The sequence below is a fragment of the Rhinatrema bivittatum genome, chromosome 18 (genome assembly GCF_901001135.1).
Source record: "Rhinatrema bivittatum chromosome 18, aRhiBiv1.1, whole genome shotgun sequence".
NCBI lineage: Eukaryota > Metazoa > Chordata > Amphibia > Gymnophiona > Rhinatrematidae > Rhinatrema > Rhinatrema bivittatum.
This window is the reverse complement of record NC_042632.1, coordinates 59,762,198-59,780,137: the sequence shown is the minus strand read 5'-3', so window position 1 is coordinate 59,780,137 and position 17,940 is coordinate 59,762,198. Positions and strand designations below refer to the sequence as shown.

Genomic DNA, 17,940 nt, shown 5'->3' with positions numbered 1-17,940 from the left:
GACAACAACCAACAAGGACTGAATGGCACAGGCTGGGTAAACAAATAAGCGTGGGAGTAGCTTGCTTATTGCAGCAGTTACTACCCCTAACCAATTAAGCTAGATACTTCACTTAGATGCAGCTCCAGCACTGTTCTCTACATTAATGGTGGGGGTGGAAGGGAAATAGAACCAAAAAGTTACTAATAAGGGCCAAGAGTAACAGATAAGTGTGAGAAAAAAAAAAGTGTGAAAGCTTGCTGGGCAGACTGGATGGGCCATTTGGTCTTCTTCTGCTGTCATTTTATTTCATTTCTGTTGATAAGGAGGGCAAAGAGAGAAATTGAAAAGAAGCAAAAACTCATAATAAAAACTTTTTCACATACATTTGAAGTAAAAAGCTTGCGAGGGAGTCAGTTGGACCATTAGATGCTCAAGGGGTAAAAGGGACACTTAGGAATGACAAAACCATAGCAGAGAAACTAAATGAATTCTTTGTTTCAGTATTCACTGAGGAAGATGTAAGACATATACCCATGCTGGAAATGATATTCAAAGGTGATGATTCAGAAAAGCTGAAACAAATCTTAGTGCACCTGGAAGATGTACTAGGGCAAATTGACAAACTAAAGAGTAGCAAATCACCTGGACCAGATGGTAAACATACCAGAGTGCTGAAAGAACTGAGAAATGAAATTGTGGACCTGCTATTGGAAATGTGTTAACTATCAGTAACATCATCTATGGTACCTGAAGACTGGAGAGTTGCCAATGTAATGCCAGTTTTTTAAAAAGGGATCAAGGGGTGATCCAGGAAACTGCAGACCAGTGAGTCTGACGTCTGTGCCAGGCAAAATGGTAGAAACTATCATAAAGAACAAAATTGCTGAACATTTAGATTGCCATATTTTAATGGGACAAAGCCAACGTGGATTTAACCAAGGGAAGTCTTGCCTCACAGATTTCCTACATTTTTTTGAGGCTGTAAATAAAAATGCGGACAAGGGTGAGCCAGGTGATATAGTGTCTGGATTTCCAGAAAGCATTTGACAAAGTCCGTTATGTGTGACTTCTTAGGGAATTAAAAAGTCATGGGGATAGGAGGCAATGTTCTATTGTAAATTGCCAACCCATTAAAAGATATAAAACAGAATAGGGTTAAATGGTAAATTTTCCCAATGGAAAAAGGTGAGTAGTGGCGTGCCCCATGGATCTGTTCTGGGACCAATGCTTTTAAATAATTTATAAATGACCTGGAACTGGGAACAAGTGAGTTGATGAAATTTGCCGATGACACAAAATTATTCATAGTTGTCAAATCACAAGAGGATTGTGAGAAATTTTAAGAGGACCTTGCAAAACTGGGAGTCTGAGCATGCATGTGGACAAATGCAAAGTGATGCTCTTAAGGAAGAGTAACTCAAATTAAAGCTACATAATGCAAGGTTCAACATTAGGAGTTACTGTTCAGGAAAAGAATCTAGGGGTCATTGTTGATAATACATTGAAATCTGTCGAGTGTGCAGCAGCAGCCAAGAAAGCAAATAGAATGCTAGGAATTATTAGGAAAGGAACAGAGAATAAAACAGAGACTATCATAATGCCTCTGTATCGCTCCATGGAAAAGTCCATAAACCATTATTAAGGTGGAGTTGCAGAAAGCCATAAAAACATAAGAAATATCCATACTGGGTCAGACCAAGGGTCCATCAAGCCCAGCATCCTGATTCCAACAGTGGCCAATACAAGTCACAAGGACCTGGCAAATACCCAAACATTAGATAAATCACAAGCTACTATTGCTCGTGCTATAACTTTATCTGGATATTCAGCCTGGGGCAATGGTAGTTGAATGTCTGCTCTTCCTTCACCCAGACAAGCATTAGTAGATAAGTTTGGGCTGTGCTGCCTGAAAACACCCCCCCCCCCCCCCCATGCCATATGTTTAAAAAGGTTTGAACAAGTTCCTCAAAGAAAAGTCCATTCACCATTATTAAGGTGGAGTTGCAGAAATCCCTTTGGGATCTGGAATGGCCACTATTGGAGACAGGATACTGGACTTGATGGACCCAGTATGGCAAATCTTATGTATGTTAGGTAGCAGTGGCTCTGGAAAACAGAAATCCTGAATAGAGTATTGAGTCGGCTGGCTGCAGAGCTCGCGACCGGCCCTTCTCACCTGTCACCACCATGGCAGGGGCAGGCCCTGGCCCCCTAGGGATGGGGAGAGGGTGCCCCTGGCTCAGCTCTCTTCTTCGTGGCTTTGCTGGCCGCCAGCGTGTTTGGGAGCGTGGCAGAGATGCCACCACCGACTGCTCGCGTTTGTGCTCCTTAGGCTGCCGGCCCTCGGAGATGACATCATTGATCGACGCCTACTTAAGGCAAGCTCTGACAGCCAGCAACAGGTCTTCAAGCTATCGTGTGCTTCGTTGCTCATCCCGTTCATGACTTCATTCCTGGTCCCTACCTAGCCTTTGCCTTGGACTGATTACCAGCTTGACCCTTGCTTTGTTGGACCACGCTTGGACTGATTTACAGCTTTTGACCCTTGCTTCGTTTGACCACGCTCAGGACTGATTATTGGCTTTGACCCTTGCTTCATTTGACCACGCTGAGGACTGATTATTGGTTTTGACTCTTGCTCCACCGTACCCTACCTAGCCTCTGCCTTGGACACTCTCCTCGGGATCATCCACACGGAGGCCCGCCTAAGACCAGCCGGCCCCGGTACCCAAGGGCTGAACTTGCAGGGAATGAGGGCTGGTATTGGCAAAGCTCGTCGGCCTCCACTTCCCGTTCAGCTACGCCTCTCGATGGTGCACCAACTCCACTTGGGGCTAAGGGTCCACCTCCGCAACACAGAGAGAATGGGAATGAGGAGAGGAAAGGGGAGGGGAGAAGGAGGGATACTGGATCAAGGAGGGAGAGCAAGCAGATCCACTATCATAGCCCTCCTCTACCAACGCCTATCCCTTCTCTCACTCACACACTTCTCCAACTCGCTCATTCATCCAGACTCTCTCCACCACCACTACACCGATTCCCTCACTCACACACCTTTCACACATTAAATCTCTCCCTACCCCCCTCGATCCAACTCTCCCCACTGATCTAGACGGTAGGAGGAGAGCAGGGGGTGGGGTGACTCCTCAGTCTGTTCCTCCTGTTGCCTGGCGCTAGAATGTATTTTTATTTTTACTCTGGTTCTGCATATTCCTTTAGCAATGCAGGTAAAATCCCCCGCCACTGACATTATCGGTGCGCTGCACTTGCAGCAGAGCTCGCTCGCATGTGCAGGTTCGGGGGGAGGGGCGAAGCTCAGGCGCTACACCGGTGGGCGTGGCCGCTGCGCGCGCGCATTCCCTTCTCTTCCCTACGCAGCGATTATAGGTCACGTCCGGCGACACGTGACTCGCAGCGGCGCTCCGCTTTGGGGGTTTTCCGGACTCTGTAGCATCACATGACCTTCATGCGGCCGGACCTCCGGGACCCCGTTCCCCGGCCTGCTACTCACGCCACCCACACCACAAGCTCCGGTTTCGTTTTTAATAAGTCCATAAAGTCGCCCCCGGGTGCAGCGGATTTGCGTCGGCGTGGTGACGTCAGTTCCGGTGGGTGACGGGCCAGAGGCGGTGGGGGCAAGATGGCGGCGCCTAATGAGCAGGACTTATCCCAGGAGCAGACAGAGAAACTGCTGCAGTTCCAGGTAGCGAGGCAGCGCCAGGCTGTGGCGACAGGGGCGCGCACAAGGGATCTTGGGGGTCCTTGCGGGCGGGTCTGTGTTGGGCTGGCTTCCTCCTTCTTTGAGGTCTTGCATGGCAGCACGTGTCTCCCCCCCTCTGGAGCTACAGTATGCAGGCCCCGCAGGGCCCCGAGGCCTTTCCTCAAGCTGAATGAATGAGGGATGGAGGACGGGCCATCATGATGTGAGGGCTGTGTGCGGCCTTCCCTCCTGCAGTGTGCAAAGAAAGGGAAGGAGCCTTTGAAAGGGAAAGCACTAATCTTAAAGGTTGGGATGGTGGCAAGTTTATTTTAAAGCGTTTTAGATTATAGCCTAAGTTCATACGAACTTACTCCGATGAACATAATGCACATCAGAGGTACTGTTAACATATTAAAAATACAACTGGTTAAAAAAACAGTTAGCTTGGGTAATGCCTTTATAAGGTTCTGAGTGTTAAAAATGTGGTCTTCAGGATTACTAAAAACTCTTTCATGCAGTGCCCAGAGGAAGGAGCTTGCACAGTCCTGAATACCACAATATTGCGACCTGATTTACCAAGCTTTTTCCCCACAGTCACAGAACGGGAGAAAAACCTTAGTGATTCAAGTCCTTAGTAAACCCTCTTAGGCAGGGAAATACCTACTGTACCTGAATTTGTAACTCAAATTGTAACAGGCTTTGAACTCAAATTTGGAAATGTAATTCTAAAATCCAAATCTGAAAATTGCATATCTAAACTTAATGAAGGGTTATTTCTGTGCAGCCACTTTTGTTGGTTTGCTCTTCAATAATTTTACCTATAGAAAGGAAGAGAGTCGATGGCACCTGTGGTCAGAGCAGTTTATACTCTGACATGCATTATCTCAACATTCTGCTTTCCTGTAAATAGAAGTTTCTGTGGTTAAATGCCTCCTCTGGTCATGGTGTGTTTATGGTAGTAGTCAATACCAGTCAGTTTTAGATTGGGTTTTCTGGCTGTTTCATTTAGATTTCTATTCCATTCTGAGTGTTTGCAGCTTCTTGTCTAGCATGGAGGTGCTTCCTTCTCTCTAGCAGTGGCTATGGTCAATGATGGGGTTAGCAAGTTAGTAAAACAAAAATACAAAATGTAGAATGAAAGGTAAACTGTGTCAAATACATACAACAGATACTTCAAAACTTGTTTTAAAGAAAAGATTCAAAAACTGAAAGTAAGTTTATATATTTATCCTGCCCTTAACCAATAGCCAGCACAGCTGGTTGGTTACCACAGATGACAAAAGAAATGTCAATGCTAGTGCATCACAACAAATTTCTTAATTTTTAGATGGGATATATCCTGGGGCACACTTTCATCTTCTGTTCTACCAAAATTACTATCTTATTTTCTACTCGTTTCATAGTATGGCTAATGTCACATGTTGCTCTCAGGATCTTTCCAGACTTTGGTGTAAGGCATTTTGATTTCTGTTTTTGCCTCCTCCTTAGGATCAATATTTTGTACATAATGATTGAAAAAATAGTTCTCCTTATTGTCTTCCATTTTTTTCTTGGTTTTTACTTCTTGCAAGTCTTCTGAATGTTTTTTTACTGCCTTGACTCATTCTTTCTAATCTCTCATACCTATCTCCTTTTCTTTCCCCTTTCTCCTGTCTCTGTGTTATTCCATATCTCTTCCTGCTCCTGACCCATTTTTCAAAGGATTACTCACTTCTTTGGTGCCCCCTAGTGGGGACACCGGAGACTAATATATAGGGTGGAAAAGGGGGAAGGGGGTACTTTGAAAAACTAAAGGCTGCAGTTGCCCTGCGACCCAATATTTAATGGTCCTGCTCTGCCTCATGCCTCCTTGTTCCTTAGCCACCACTCATGCCCCTCAACAATAAATGGGGGCAGTGTGGGAAGGAGGGAAGGGGGCTGGTTGACAACCAGGGGGGGGGGGGCCCTAATCTGCCTTAATGAAAAGGGGAGGGGGCAGGAGGGTGTTGACCATTCTTAAATTGGGAGGGGAAGAGGGAGTTCTTCCTGCTCCTGACTGTTCTTATACCATAGTTAGGAGGTAACCAGGGTTTATAATGCAATGTAGATCACAGGTCTAGGAGTTTTCTTCCACAAGATTCCTCTTGCTCCTTTGGACTTTCAGCTCAATCAGAGCTTTTCTTTTTGAGCTACGGCAACATGAGCCTTCATTTGCAACTACCCGGAGATTCCCCTCTGTTATTTATTTTTAAATGTCTCCCAACTCACTTAATCCAGTCATTGCAGTGACCATCCTCGGCCAGGGGCCACTCATCAAGGCTACCTGCAGGACCCTGCAATCATGGGCCCTAAAACCAGGAGAAAGACAACCTGACTTGCTGTTCCCTGTGGCAGTGGAGAGTTGTGAAATAGTCTTCTCACAAAAATCATTTTTTAGTTTGAGAATAAAACCGGAAGAGTTCAGGTTATGTTTTTATTTTTGTGAGTTACTTGGTTAATTTTGTGACCATATGTTTTAAATATTATCTGCTTTGAATGACTTGTGCCTGTGAGGAAAGCAAGCTACACACTTTAATAAAGATAACATTTCAGTTATTAGTGCTTACCTCTGGCATGTTCCTCTTAGAGGTTTTAGGGGCAGCCCGTGGGCACCTCTGTCTTCCTCTAAGTGACTTAGATCTGCCCCTCACAGAAGCTTGCCCCTGCCCCAGCCATTTCCAGTCCTAAGGTGCTCCAAGGCAACTGTTTACTCTGCCTCGTGGAAATCTGGATATTAAAATATTTTCTTGTAAATCAAACCTGAATGCTCTGAATCTGTGTCCCATCTAATGGTCAGAAATCTTGTGAAGCAGGTCTTAAGCTTCAGTGCTTTCACTGGAAAGTAACCCTCAAAACAGTCCTTGACATTTAGGAGTGAAAGCTTTTTCTTATTTTGCATCTGTGGGGGAAAATGCTTAGCATGTGATGCTTTTTGTGAGTAGTTATGAACCTACTGGTGCTGTTTATACAGAGCAGCTTTGGAAGGATGTACATAGGTGCATTTCTGGGATTGGCTTGAGGCTGGTTATATACTGTCGCCATTCCTTGCTGGAACCCTGGTGGAAAATGGCATGTTGAACCAACTGTTGTGACCTGAGAAAAGTGCCAAAGAAGAAATGCCATGCTGTGTTAGACCGAGGTCCACCAAGTTCAGCATTCTGTCTCCTAGAGTGGCCAGTCTGAAGCACAAGTACCCGACAGATCCGAAAGTAAATCTCATGTATTAATTTAGTCTCATAAAAATGTAGCCACTTATATGGTTTTTGATAACTTTTATTTCCAATTATTTTTTATTCCCTCTGCTGAAACCCCATTCATAAGAGCACAATAGAGCTTGTTTAGGAGACGGAATAAATCTGCTCCGCAACTCCTCAGAATATGTCGCCGAGAGCCACCACTTGTTTTTCTTATGTTGCTGTTTGTTGGCTTCCTAGGACTTGACTGGAATAGAGTCTATGGACCAATGTCGACGTACCCTTGAACAACATAACTGGAATATTGAGGTATTTCTTTAAGAACGGAATAGCAAAGCCAGGTTGGAGCAATGGTCCATTTTAGCCAAAGCTGTGAGCGTTTGATTTGCAGAAGAAACATTGCTAAGGAAAGGGATTGCAGTCTAGGGGATAATGCAGCAGCAGCTCTCAAGGAGAGTCATGCGATAAGAGGATTATACATAACTGCCTTGGTGATAAGGAAACTTTAACAGGGGTCCCGTTTGGAAGCTTCGGTTGTGCATGAATAAAGAAAAGTAACATCGTGCTGTAAGCTTAGAAATCCCATTGAATTGTGTTTTCTAGCAGGAGTAAGTTCCTTCTCTTTCCTGTTCAACCACAGGCAGCTGTACAAGATAGGCTGAATGAACAAGAGGGGGTTCCCAGTGTATTTAACCCTCCTCCCACCCGGCCACTACAGGTGAATACAGCAGACCACAGGCTATACAGCTATGTTGTCTCAAGACCGCAGCCCAGGGTAAGCCGGTACCATTTCCTGAAAGTGTGCGTGAGAAGAGGAAATGCTGTGCTGGTTTTCAGGCCAGCACCTCTGTAGTGTGCCTGTAATACAGGCGAGTGGTGTGCGTTTGCTAACTTGTTCTTTGTGTATGTTGCTCTTCCTGGAATTGGTCCTAACATTCAGCACTTGAAATTTTAGGGGCTGTTAGGATGGGGTTACTACCTGATAATGCTTCCATTCCGATTTACCTATTACACACTACTCGATATCTTTAGGTGAGTACATAATATACTGTGCTGTGCAGGTAGTGAATCCTTTACCTGTATTAATGAGATCCAGATGTTCTAAGGCACTGAAGTGCTGCAGGTGCAGACGGCACATGCACGCCTGGGTATTTATCGCCTGAATATGAGGAGTGAGGATTTTCTCCTGTCTGGGCTCTGCTCAGTACTGTGCCCAGTGCTGCTTCTTGTTGCAGATGTATTATTGATAGAATTGTCTTCTTTCCACTGAATCTCTTTTACAATAAAGAGTAGTGTCCAATGTCTTGTACAGCACCACTTTCTTTCTTGGTAATTTTGTTCTCCAGGAAACGTCCGAGCCCTTTATAGAGTAGAGGGGCTGGAAGCATAGCGCAGAAGATCCAGGGACCCGTTGTTTCCCCTCCACTGCTGCGCCCACAAGAGATTCCCTGTAAATGTAGCACAGATTCAAAACTCTTCCCCTGCATCCCCCAGTGTTTCCTCCCTTCTGCCTTAAAGGCAACCTCGCGTTTCTCCTTTTACCTGATTTTCTTATTTTGCTTTCTCACGTCTCTGATAGTGAAGCCCCTCTTTCTCTGCGCTGCAGCTGCTTAGAGAATTTCCCTTACTTACAAATCAGCCCTCTCTTGGTTTAGTTATTAAAAATATATACATTCAAAGCGGCTTACACAAAAATAAAATGAAAAAACTGAGCCAGATTGTTATAAGCTTGATCCATACAAAAGCCTTCCTGCAAGATGTTCTGGAAGATTATTGCAGGGTGTGCGCTGCTCTAACAGGAGGAATTGCTGGGAAACACGATTGAGCTGACGGGGGGGTACACTGATCCATGATCATGCACAATCGTCTATGTAATTCTGGCGTTTGAGGAAAGCCAATGTCAGTCATGCAGGATTGGAGAAACGTGGCTTTTGCTATTGCTGTCTGTAAGAATCAGACTGCAGAATTTTGTGGATTGTGGTAATCCCACAAACAGGGAAGTACAGTAATTCATTTTAGAGTATCTCAAAGCTTGACCTGACCAAAAAGCTAAGGGCTCGAGCAGAGGTTTTAAAATCCACAGTGGTTTAAGTTTAAAAAAAAAACAAACTATGGCCTTTACTACCACATTTACTTGTGGCTGCATATTTATTTATTTATTTATTTAGGGGCTTTTCTATACCGGCATTAGTGGGTACATCAGGCCGGGTCACATTCAACAAAAAATCTAACTGTGGATCTAATATGACTCCCAAGTTCTCTATTTTTGAAGAAACAGAGGTTTCCGAATCTCCAGCCATAAATTTTAGAGAGTTAAGTACTCGAGGAAATTTCTCAAAAACCATGATTTCTGTTGTAGAGATATTCAGTGGTAAGTGCTTAAGAGCGAGCTAAGTCTTAATGGTGGAAAGGCAAAGAGAGAAATTGAGAAGTAGCATCCCAAGACAAACCAACTGGGAAAAAACCTGAAGAGCTGTTTTCTCCTTTGCCTTCTGCCTTAATAGCAGCTTTGCTAGTTTGGCTTTCTGTTTGCAGCTCTCTCTTTGCTTCTCTCCTGTGCCAGAAGTTGTCCTTGTCAGCAGGTTAAAGAATTGCTACTTTTGTAAATGTTTTTTATTGAAGCTTTTTACACTTTTTGCAATAACAGGTGTGAGCCTTTCCTGGTTTTTTGTTTTAAATTCTCCTTCTCTGATTCCAGATTGAAAACTACCCCGCTGTCCTCTCCTTAAGTTGTGGCTCCTTAGACTGCCCATCCTCAGCCCTCAGTATTTTCTTGTTTTTGTAGTTCTCTCGGAGTCTCTGCCAAGGCTGGCACAGAGGACAGGAGATGTTCCCATAGAATCTGGATTTGCCCTTCTCTGGTGACCGGAGAAATCTTTAGCTTAAAGAGAGCAGTGGGTGGCCTGATTGTCCTGTATCCTTCCGTTCTCATGCCGGGCATCACCAAGCTGAGGCTTCCTTTTCAGGCATAGTCTGTGACATTGTTCTCTTTCCTCAAGGTTTGCACTTCGCTTTCTCCGACCTGACCCTCGCAGCCGAGTTACAGATCCTGTAGGGGATATTGTTTCCTTTATCCAGTTATTTGAAGAGAAGTATGGACGGATACATCCTGTGTTCTACCAGGGAACATACAGCCAGGTCAGCAAGAAATTCCACAGGTCAGGGGCTTTAAAAGCAATCTGCAAGTCCCGGGTGGTGCACTCCTCTACCATTGCCTGGCTGTGACCTGGGGCAGATCACTTTCTCTCCACGTTTTCAAATGCAGCTCTCAAATTGGCATACCTGGTTTTCTCTGCTTATTCTTCAGTACCTTCCGTGATTGATTTTACATTCAGCGCATGACTTTATTTATTTGTAATGAAATATTGATAGAATGCTAAGGAGGAGATCTGGGACAAAGGGAGTGGCAGCTATTGGATGTCCTCAACCATTTCTACTGCACTGCATGAGTACCAAGAGAACAGCTGAGCCTAGACGCATGCCTTGTTTGTTAGTTCTTTTCCTATTTTGATGGATGTTCTTTGTTTTGGATATTTCAGAGTAGCATGAGCACAGCAGCTTCCAGGTTTATAGGGGGCAGAGGAATCTCAAAGGCTTGAAAGATTTTTCTCTTGTTCATAATGAGGATGGAGTTGGGATTGTGCTGGTGCCTTACCCACTACTCGCCATTGGTGACTGGTTTGCCAGTGTAAGGCCTGTAACTTTGTCTTCTGTCTTCTCCGTCTCCAGGCACTGAACGATGCCAAACGGGAGCTTCGCTTTTTGTTGGTTTATCTTCATGGTGATGATCACCAAGATTCTGATGAGTTCTGTCGGTAGGTGACGTGTGCTTTGGGGGGATTTATCCTGACATTGCTTGCTGCTGCTGCTGTTGGAGCATTTATTCTATAAATTGCTTTTCCCTTCCTTCAGTAACACCCTCTGCAGACATGAAGTCATCCATTTCATTAACAGCCGAATGCTCTTCTGGGCGTGCTCCACAAACAAGCCAGAGGGTTACCGAGGTGAGTGTCTTTGGCTCCTTCAGTTGCATCTGTAAGTTTGTGAAATTTTGGAGAGTGAGTGAGGGTAGTGTTTTCCCAGGGGGGAGCGTACAACTGAGTGTTTACAGATGATAAAGGTGTAGAGGGGAGGAGCTTCAGTGCAACCTGTGTTTGGAGGGTGCTTTGCTGGTGTGTGTACATTAGCAAACGCATAAAACAAATTTCCTAGCATGTGACCAGATGGACTCAGGATCAATGGGTTATGCTCCCCTGCCAGCAGATGGGGACGGAGTCAGGTTTCAAAGCTGACGTCACCCTGGATACACCCCTGCAGTGACCTCAGCTCTTCAGTATCTCTCCGTCTCCTAGTAGATGTGGATGTTCTTTCCCTATGGGGATTGCTGTACTCTTTAGAAGAAATTCTACTTTTAAATTGGAGGAAAGAGTGAGAAAGGTCCCTCCTCCAGTTGAGAATTCATGAGGTGATTTCCGAGATCCCGCAGAGGTGTGCCTTGGTCTGGTAGCCAGTTCCCGGTGTGGACTTTGCATCTGAAGTAGCTGAAAGGCAGTGGGTGCAGGAAGCAGACCGCAGTGGTGATGGCTTATGCCCACCCCCACCCCCCCAGCCGGAGGCCATCTTTGTACTCAGCCGGTAAGCGCTGAGCCCGGGTAAGCCCCAATTCAGAGACGTTGGAGGGGTTTTGGTAGGACTTCCTCCAGTCTTGCTCGGCACGCCGTACCAGTGTTGTTACTGATCCCGTTGGGGTAAGGGGAAGTGGGCTTCCGAGCGGGTTGATCAGCCCCCCTCGCCGGTGTGCTAGACTCCACTTTAGGCTTGTTTGGCACACCGCGTGGTAGGCTGTGGCAGCGCCATCTTGCAATCAATTCTATGAGTCTTGTATTACTCACCATAGTGCATCGGTCTGCACAGTGCGTGCCGGCTCTGCAAACGTTCTGTGCGCATAACATCGCGATTGTCTGTATGCACACAACCCTCTAGGTTCAGAATTTAAGTAAAGCCGGAAGCATGGACTGTGTGTGCGCCAAGCTGCAGCCAGCATAGGCGCCCAAAATTGTTAAGTGTGAGTCAGATGAACACGCAGTTACTGACACAAAAAAAACACAAGCGCCTTTCTCTCTGCGCTGCTTGTCATATTAGGGCTTCACGGTCTGACCTGGATTCCAGCTTACGCCAGCACTGTGAGGAAGCCCAGGGAGAATTTGCCTCCCTGAACTTTGCTAAGCCCGGCTCCTCCCATTCAGAGGATGGGTCAGCCACGGCCTCAACTGGAAATACCCTGGATCTGAGTAATCCCAGGACTGGGTCATCCGTGGGAGAGGGAAATCCAGTGGCACCTACCCCAGTACCTCCTGGACTAGGCATGGGCCCGGCCGGCTTCTCTTGTGTGGAATTCTTTCAAGGCCTTCGTACAGGTGCAGTCTGCGACCTCGCTTGCCCCTGTCTGGATGGAAGCTCAGCCGATAAGCCCTCCCTCTCCCAGTCCTATCCGCAGACCTCGAGGCATCTCTCGCCTCACCAAGGGTATCCCTGCCAGGGATCCGAACGGCACGGACGAAGAGGAGGATCCAGATTCCTTGGAAGATGGGGAAATCCCACCGGGTTTAGAACTGTATTGGACCATGTTTCGGTTTTTCTATAGAGACGAATTTCCAGTCCTGAAGATGCTTGGAGTTCCTGGGGCAGACTCTGATGGAATCAAAGAAGAATCCCATTCTGATTTCCCTACGGAAAAGCCTCTTGCTACTTTCCAGTACTGGAAGCCACCCAGGAGTTGATTGACCTGGAATGGGACGCCCCAGAAGCAAGTTTAAAGGGGGATGAGCGTTAGACGCTCTATACCCACTGGATCTGACACTGAGAGCGCATTTGTGTTTCCCTAAAGTGGATGCGCTGGTCTGTGCCGTCTCTAAGCGCACAACTATCCCAGTGGAGGGAGGAGAGCGGCCTTAAAGGATGCGCACGATAGATGGATGGAGTCCATCCTTAAACAGGCCTTTGATGCAGTAGCAATGACCTTACAGATTGCTTCTTGTTGTGCCCTGGGAGCTCATTCATGCTTATTCCTCTCTCAGGAGGTGGATGACTCGGGGAAGTGAATTCCAGAGCGGTTATGGAACCTGCCACCGCCTTTTTAGCTGACGTGGGCTCTGATCTAGTCTGTACTTCGGCCAGAGGAGCAGCCTCAGTGGTGACGACGACCAGAAGGCAGCTGTGGCTGAGGAATTGGGCAGCAGACGCACCCTCCAAGGCAAATCTCACAAAGATGCCCTTTTTTAAACTTATATTGTTATAATTAATAAAAATAGACAGCAAATTGAGCATATCAATGTAATAAACACAAATAATAATCCCCAAAGTCCAAAATACAAGGACATAAGGGCAAACCAGGGATCATAAGCAACAAAAATAAAAGGCATTCCTGAACATACCCAGATCAGAGGGATCACTCCAGAAAAGTGGGTTGAGTAACCCTACCAGCAGGTGGAGTCAGAGAGCAATGAGAACTTTGGGCCCTGCTACATAACGAGAGGGCCACCTGCAGGCCCTCAGTATTGACCTGTACCCAAGCCCACGCTAACAGAACTAACTAGCGGCCGAGGTTGAAACCTTGTAAGCCGTCATCCAGTCCCTAGATCAGGGCATCTATAATCTTGCTGGGTTCAATGTTTGGTTGAGTGCAGTTATGGTTATCCGTTTTTAATCAAGTTTTTCAATAGTATGGCCACAGTGGCTTTTGAAGAGACTACTGAATGGCTGAGGTCGCTGCAGGGGAGCATCTAGGGTGACAGCAGCTTTGAAACCTGACTCTGTCTCCATCTGCTAGCAGGGGAGCACATAACCCACGGGTCCTGAGTCCATCTGCCTATACTAAGGAAAACACAATTATCGGGTAAGTAATTTCTCCATTACAGAGCAGCCGTGCGAGCAGTGGAACGTCCTGCTTGCCTGTAATGAAGGCCAGTAACCTCTCGATGACCGCACTTAGGCATTGTCACGCCCTCTCTCCAGTGGCCTGCAGCAGTGGAGGGCATAGGGTGGCTCCTTAACGCTGGTCTTTCTCTGGCAGTGTCCCAGGCTCTGCGTGAGAACACCTACCCCTTCCTTGCCATGATCATGCTGAAGGACCGCAGAATGACTGTTGTAGGCCGCCTCGAGGGCCTTATCCAGGCCGAGGACCTCATAAACCAGCTGACCTTCATCATGGACTCCAACCAGACCTACCTAATGTCGGAGCGCCTGGAAAGGTATTTGACCCCTCCTTGTATCCTGGCGGCTGAGTAAGTTCTTTATTGGCCGTGCAGCTGATTTTCTTCCTGGGCTTTTGTTCAGGGAAGAACGGAACCAGACCCAGGTGCTCAGGCAGCAGCAGGATGAGGCGTACCTGGCATCCCTCCGAGCAGATCAGGAAAAGGACCGAAAGAAGCGAGAGAAGCAGGAGCAGAAGAGGCGAGAAGAGGAGGCAGCCCAGCAGCAGATGCTGGCAGAGGAGAGGAGACGACGGGTAAGCAGGCCTGGGAGTGGCTGCTGAGGGGTGATTGCAGGCTGCTTCTCCGGCTCATACACCTTCTTTCCTTCCACTCCCAGAACCTGCAGGAGGAAAAGGAGCGCAGGTCCGAATGCCTTCCCCCAGAGCCTCTCCCCGAGGATCCCGACAGCGTAAAAATCATCTTCAAGATGCCCAACGATTCCAGAGTGGAGAGATGCTTCCTGTTCACTCAGCCGTTAACGGTAAGGGGTGGCCAATCAGGTCTAATACACAGCCTAATCCTGACTTCCCCAGGAGGTAGCTTTCCAGACTGCAGTATTTCTGCCCATGTGATCCGCCCTTCCCCGAGTCCTCTCGTCCACTTTCTGCATTATATTAGTAATGGGGTGCCAGTGTGCAGTTCTGATGACAATCAGTACAGCAGCACCCCGGTGCACTCATGGAATGCTAAGGATGACTAAAAATGTATTATAAATATGCAACTTACGAACAAGGAGACTGAACTTTCTAAAATGTTACATGGCCATATTAATCAGCTTAATTTGCCTTCTGTCCTGCTGTATCCCCCCAGCTCTGCTACATTATAGCAACATCGAGCGTGCATCCTCTGCCGCTCAGCTTTAATCACCTCCTCGGAAGAGTAAGAAAAGAGAAGCCTTTGGCATTCTGTGCAGGGTTAGCTGGGAGGGAGAGCGGGTGTGGGTGACAAGGCCTGATCTGTCTGTTTCTCCACAGGTGATCTACGACTTCCTATTCTCCCTGAAAGAAAGCCCTGAGAAGTTTCAGATTGTGGCTAACTTTCCTCGCCGGGTTCTGCCCTGCATCCCCACTGAAGAGCGGCCAAACCCCCCTACCCTACAAGAAGCTGGACTGGCCCGCGCGCAGGTGCTTTTGTGCAGGATCTAACGGAACGACTGACTTGGCGGTTTTTGGTGTTTGTTTTTTTTTTGTTTTTTTTAATTAAAGACGAGAAGTTCCTATTCTTACTGTACAATCTTTTTTTTTTTTTTAATGACTGCTCCGGCCAGCAAGGGATCAGCAGTGTTGCCAGCAGGGCACAGTTTCTTCCTTCGTTAGAAGAAAACTCATGTCTGGATTTGTCCACCCAGTGGCCAACGGCACAATGCAGTTTCTTGGTTGGAAACGGAAGCCAAATGCGACACTTAGGTGGAGAGGCCACCATTCCCATGCCCTGCTTCTGACTTTTGTGATGACTCAAGGAGAAATGGACAGGAATGCTTTCTTCTGTCTACCCCCCACCCCCCCCCCCCCTTATGTACAATGCTTTTTTTTTTTTCTTTATGTAAGAGACCAAAGGAGTGATTGGCAGTGGTACTGATGGGTCAGCTGTGGGCGTGGGCAGAGCCTTGCTCGCAGGGTAATAAAAGCAGCCTCTAGTGTGCCTCTGCTCCTGTTTTCACTGTTTTATCATCCAAACAAGCTGATCATATTACAGATATAATTTATTTCACCTATAAATTAAACCTTGTAGACTTTTTTTTCCCTGCTGTGTGCTTTATGGTGGCTGCTGCTTGTAGGATGGTTCTTCACCCGGCTGCTGTGTGGCAGGTGGGCTTTCCCTGCACTGGCACAGGTCAAGTCTGCAAACATTTTTCCAGACAACAAACACTATTCCTGGGTTTAGGTTAAATTGTGGGGATGCGTTAAAATATTTAAAGGAATGTGCAGGAGACCAACAGCCAGCTCAGTACAAGTAGCATTTTTAGTGTTACAGGTGCTGCTTCGCAGTTAACGTTATTTGTGCATGGGGCTCTCTTCGTTTTGGTCTGTGTGGATATTTAGAGGAGCTCATGCTTCTGCTTCAAGAACTTAACCATGAAACTGCAAACTGTTTCCTAGGAATCTGTGAGCTGTCATTTAAAACAGCCACAGTACCTGAAGCCTGGCCAGGGCTCCAGGAGAAGGATAGACCGGGGCTGGGCAAACTGCAAGAAGCCATTCTTAAAAGCAAAACCACCGACCATTAGGCAGACGGTCATATGGGGAGATCGGCTTGCTTTTAGCAAAGAGAAGACTTTGTGAAGGTGTAGATGAAGGCGACGTGCTTGGGTATTTAGAAGAGAATTGAGTCTCGCAGGCTCCTCGGAAGAGTCGGACTAAAGGGTCAGTTTTACCAATGGAGAAAGATTGTTAGGGGAGTACCATAGGGATGGGTACTGGGATCTGTGCTTTTAACATAAATGATCTGGAAAAGGCAACGCTGTTAAATGGAGCAGAGGATAATGAGGAAGTACAAAAGGACTTGGTGAAACTAGAAGAGTGGGCAGCTGAATGGCAGACGAAATGTAATGTGGACAGATGCATGTGATGAAAAATAATCCCAACGGCAGGTGCAGAATGCTAGGCTATGTACTGGGAGTCACCGCCCAGGTACAGGACCTTCCCCTGTGAACAATACCTTCAGCTCCTCAGCTTAATGTGGCTGGATTTTGGGGGGTTTTTAAAGTTAGGAATGATCCAAAAAAAGAACAAATCAGACAATATCATATTGCTTCTGTACGAAGCCATGCTATGCCCATACCTTGAGTATTGGGTACTATTCTGTCATCCCCATCTCACGAAAGTTATAGCAGAAATCTGATCGAGGGGATGGAAAAGAGACAGTGCTAGACTTTTATATAATTATGAATGAGCAACTAAGAGGGTTGTTTGCTGGTCCCCTTGTTTTAGGATAGAAAAAGGTAGATTCAGAGCGGATCGTAGAAAGTATTTTTCCACTCTGTGCAAGTTGTTGCCAGAAGGCGTGGTCATGATGACAAGCATAGCGAAGTTTGGAAAAGTCCATAACATTATTAGCCAAGTTGGAGTCAAAGTGTATTGCTAGCCTTGGGAGTGAGCCACAAGAAATCAATCTACTTTGGGCTTAGTGGCTCCTGCCGGATGATGGTGACATTACTTGTGTACGGAGTGGGAGGAGAGAAGTTTTGCTTTTTCTGTGCTGTCCTTATTTCTTGGCCAGATTCAGTGCATTTTGTATGCAGTAATGGATGGGAGAAGCACAGGGCTGTGCTGTCACCTTTCCAATTCTTGCTCTGACTGGTTTAGTTTTTTTTTTTCTCCATAAGCCCTTGCCCCCAGGAGCTTACAATCTACACCAAAACGTAAGGCAACAAGAGAGAGAGAGACCTGCCTCTGATCACAAGGAGTGTCCATGGTGGGAGGATTGGGTTTTCGGCTCGCTGCTCTAACTACCATCTTGATTCTTAGACCAGATCTAGTTCGAGTGCAGTAGCTTGCAAAAGTATTCAACCCCCTAAAAGGTCAGCACTGCCAAATGCTGCTTGCATGAGTATCCAACCCCCGTGTTGTGGTTTACACAGATGAAAGATAGTGCCCTTAAGAATTGGCTTCTAGCTGTGAATTATTAAAGTCAGCTTTTCCTGCTGAATTCCCGCACCAGTGGTCAGATTGTGAATCCGAAGGAAAGCTGTGAAAATGAAGACCAAAGAGCACTGTAAGGAAACTAAAGTTAGAGATAGGCAGAGGCTCGGATATCCCCCCCGAGGCCATGGAAGCTGCATCCTACCACCCGG

The 17,940-nt window shown here is 46.5% G+C and overlaps 1 protein-coding gene across 3 annotated transcripts; it reads left to right on the top strand.

Annotated features, from left to right (window-relative positions):
- Positions 1 to 3,376: 3,376 nt before the first annotated feature.
- On the top strand, positions 3,377 to 15,884 carry FAF2 (Fas associated factor family member 2). Of its 3 annotated transcripts, none has more exons than XM_029583707.1 (12): positions 3,377 to 3,685; positions 7,135 to 7,203; positions 7,535 to 7,669; positions 7,850 to 7,926; positions 9,894 to 10,032; positions 10,624 to 10,709; positions 10,807 to 10,898; positions 13,967 to 14,144; positions 14,230 to 14,401; positions 14,485 to 14,628; positions 15,122 to 15,271; positions 15,415 to 15,884. In XM_029583707.1, exons 1-12 carry the CDS (start codon positions 3,623 to 3,625, stop codon positions 15,586 to 15,588), a joined length of 1,479 nt encoding a protein of 492 aa, XP_029439567.1. In that variant the 5' UTR covers positions 3,377 to 3,622; the 3' UTR covers positions 15,589 to 15,884. The 3 variants fall into 3 exon arrangements, with proteins under 3 accessions (XP_029439567.1, XP_029439569.1, XP_029439568.1); XM_029583709.1 differs by having other exon boundaries at positions 3,378 to 3,685; positions 15,419 to 15,595; XM_029583708.1 differs by lacking the exon at positions 3,377 to 3,685 and adding an exon at positions 3,702 to 3,988.
- The last annotated feature ends 2,056 nt before the right edge of the window (positions 15,885 to 17,940 follow it).

What these genes read in the sequence shown, in the direction of transcription:
- FAF2 (XM_029583707.1), top strand. Translation starts at nt 3,623, where the DNA reads ATGGCGGCGCCTAATGAGCAGGACTTATCCCAGGAGCAGACAGAGAAA. An exon ending in ACCAGGGAACATACAGCCAG is followed by an intron (nt 10,033 to 10,623) that starts GTCAGCAAGAAA and finishes CTCCGTCTCCAG; the next exon opens with GCACTGAACGATGCCAAACG. An exon ending in TGTTCACTCAGCCGTTAACG is followed by an intron (nt 14,629 to 15,121) that starts GTAAGGGGTGGC and finishes GTTTCTCCACAG; the next exon opens with GTGATCTACGACTTCCTATT.